Source organism: Procambarus clarkii, chromosome 18 (assembly GCF_040958095.1).
Source record: "Procambarus clarkii isolate CNS0578487 chromosome 18, FALCON_Pclarkii_2.0, whole genome shotgun sequence".
Classification (NCBI taxonomy): Eukaryota; Metazoa; Arthropoda; class Malacostraca; order Decapoda; family Cambaridae; genus Procambarus; species Procambarus clarkii.
In genome coordinates this window covers 32,898,006-32,901,361 of record NC_091167.1, presented here as the reverse complement: position 1 = coordinate 32,901,361, position 3,356 = coordinate 32,898,006, and the positions used below count along the sequence as shown (strand labels likewise).

Below are 3,356 nucleotides of genomic sequence, written 5' to 3'. Positions count from 1 at the left end.
CCCGTTATTGTGATTGTTTGTGTGTGTATAATAACAACAATATTTTATGGCGGTGACCTCATCTACAGTGACTACACTGTAGGGAGTAGCAGTGCCGCCGCTCCTCTCATGTGTACTGTAATATCATGTATATATACTGTAATATATCATGTATATATATAATATTATGCATATATACTATAATATATCATGTATATATAATATCATGCATATATACTATAATACCATGTATGCATATTGTAATATCATGTCCTGTATACTATAATATAATAATTATAATATCTTGGGCATAACATTTCCTCCACTTGGGAAAGTGAAGTTCCCTCATCCAATATTCAATATATCGAGCCTTGTGCCTCAGTTAGTAGAGCAACGACCTGTGGCTTCTTGCAGGGGCTGGAGCACGACTCGCTATTGTCCAAGGGGCTGACAGGGAAGAGAAAAAAACAGAGGGGTAAACCCTGCTTTATTGTGGTAAAGCAGAGAGGTAAACCCTGCTTTATTGTGGTAAAGCAGAGACTACAATTATACACTGATAACACTAACATCACACATCAGAAACGCTTGGAAAAAGTGCTATGGAGTACGATCACAAAACGCACATGAATCACAGCGTCTATGTTACTCTGGATAACACAGGTTCAGAACTGGGCGCTCCTGCCTCTCACCGTTGCTATAGGATCACTATAACATGGCTTTAGATGCTATGAATAACAGGCAAACGCCGATGTAATATACACAGAGATAACGAAAGCTTTTTAGCAAATGAGACCATAGTGTCATTGTACATAAAATTCGCACGAACAAATTAGCTGCAAATCACGAAGATTAAATTGTTAATTTTCTAACGTACGGAACTCAAAATGTACTAGTTAACAGAGTAAAAATCCGGATCATTTGCCGAGAAAACCTCATTATCCCAGGGTACTGTGCTTGTTCCAGTACTTATCCTCATATCAGACATAGGCGAGGACACAAACCATAGTACCGAATTATCCTTTGCAAATGACACTATCATTTTTGTGAGAATAGACAATCTAGTAAACTAGTACATCAGACCTCCAGATTGATCTAGAGAGGTCTATTAGAAACATCAGAAACCATGATGTTAAATCAAGACAAGTTCCAGCTCCTGAGCCGGACTCCTGCGCATAAACTCGATATAACCAAAACAGCTACATTTAAAAAGTAGTCCAACCATGCTATAAAAATAAAATATAAGAACCTGTAAGTAATCATGTTGGAAGATCTAACTTAAATCAAAATCAAAACACAAAAAAGTAGGTGTCACAACCGGTCAGAAATGGACAGGCTAAGAAACAAGAACCTCTCTAACATGAGATGTCACTCTAATGATAATTTTTAAGACACTTGTATTGACTAGGGCAGAATATTGTTGCACGTTAACAACTCCTTCAACGCCAAAATATTGCTGACCTGGAGAATGTGCAGAGGACTTTCACTTTCATTTATCCATTCAACTAACATCAAAATTATCGGGACCGCTTTTAAATCTCTCAAACTTTAATCCTTGAAGCGCAAGCGAGTGAGAAACATAATAATTTACACATGGAAAACACTTAAAAAAGACTGGTTCCAAATCTGCACCGGTAAATAATTCATTACGAGACCACACGAGACATGGCAGGATGTGCAAAGTGGTCACTATGAACCTTCTAAATACAACGGGTACACTAAACGACCATGCCATCAACACGACACTAAACATTAAACATCAACGACACTAAATAACCATCGACCATCCATCAACATCAACGACGCTAAATGACAATTCCATCAACGACACTAAACGACCATTCCATCAAAATCAACGACACTAAACGACCATTCCATCAAAACCAACGACACTAAACGACCATTCCATCAAAATCAACGACACTAAACGACCATTCCATCAAAACCAACGACACTAAACGACCATTCCATCAAAATCAACGACACTAAACGACCATTCCATCAAAACCAACGACACTAAACGACCATTCCATCAATATCAACGACACTAAACGACCATTCCATCAACATCAACGACACTAAACGACCATTCCATCAAAACCAACGACACTAAACGACCATTCCATCAAAATCAACGACACTAAACGACCATTCCATCAAAACCAACGACACTAAACGACCATTCCATCAAAATCAACGACACTAAACGACCATTCCATCAAAACCAACGACACTAAACGACCATTCCATCAACATCAACGATACTAAACGACCATTCCATCAAAATCAACGACACTAAACGACCATTCCATCAAAATCAACGACACTAAACGACCATTCCATCAATATCAACTTCACTAAACGACCATTCCATCAAAATCAACGACACTAAACGACCATTCCATCAATATCAACTTCACTAAACGACAATTCCATCAAAATCAACGACACTAAACGACAATTCCATTAAAATCAAGTGCCTAAGACTTTTCAGTTCCTTCCCTCTGAACATATTAACCATAATTAGCCGACCCCCTAACAGTGTTCAAAAATAAACTTGATGAACACGTCCAAAGTATGTCTGATTAACAGGGCTGTGATTCATGCATCAGGCTACGAGCAGCGGCGACTAACAACCTGGTTGACCAGACCGCCAATAAGGAGGCCTGATCAGAGACCGGGTCACGGGGGGACATTGATCCTTGGAAATCATCTCATGGTTAGGTATTCGACACTATGTCAGGGCTGCCAGCTTGATCACTCGGTCCGGTTGGCGAGGTTCAGGTAATCCGTAATCCGAACAGCTAGCTAGCTACCGGCCCCTTGTTCGCCTGGTGAGGCCCACTACACACTGGCAGTGTTAAACGTGTGTGTGTGTGTGTGTGTGTGTGTGTGTGTGTGTGTGTGTGTGTGTGTGTGTGTGAGTGTGTGTGTGTGTGTGTGTGTGTGTGTGTGTGTGTGTGTGTATGTGTGTGTGTGTGTGTGTGTGTGTGTGTGTGTGTGTGAGTGTGTGTGTGTGAGTGTGTGTGTGTGTGTGTGTGTGTGTGTGTGTGTGTGTGTGTGTGTGTGTGTGTGTGTGTGTGTGTGTGTGTGTGTGTGTCGACAGTTGAGAAGCGAAAGGGCCGAAAGAGCAGAGCTCAACCCCCGCAAGCACAACTAGGTGAACACACACACACACACACACACACACACACACACACACACACACACACACACACACACACACACACACACACACACACACACACACACACTTATACATAAAGCCCAGAACCACCACAGGTCAGCGGTAATAACCATTAAATGTTAAACACCCTTAACTTAGTGCAAGAGCCAATATTTAGCCCCATCACCCCATGGATCTGAGGCGATGAAGGTAA

General features: G+C 41.1%; 1 protein-coding gene across 1 annotated transcript in view; it reads left to right on the top strand.

The window, feature by feature from the left end:
- Positions 1-3,346: 3,346 nt before the first annotated feature.
- LOC138366068 (golgin subfamily A member 6-like protein 24) overlaps positions 3,347-3,356 on the top strand; it is a 16,467-nt gene continuing 16,457 nt past the window's right edge. The window contains exon 1 of the mRNA XM_069326795.1: positions 3,347-3,352. Within this exon, the coding sequence (XP_069182896.1) occupies positions 3,347-3,352 (6 nt within the window). The remainder of the gene's footprint in view (positions 3,353-3,356) is intronic.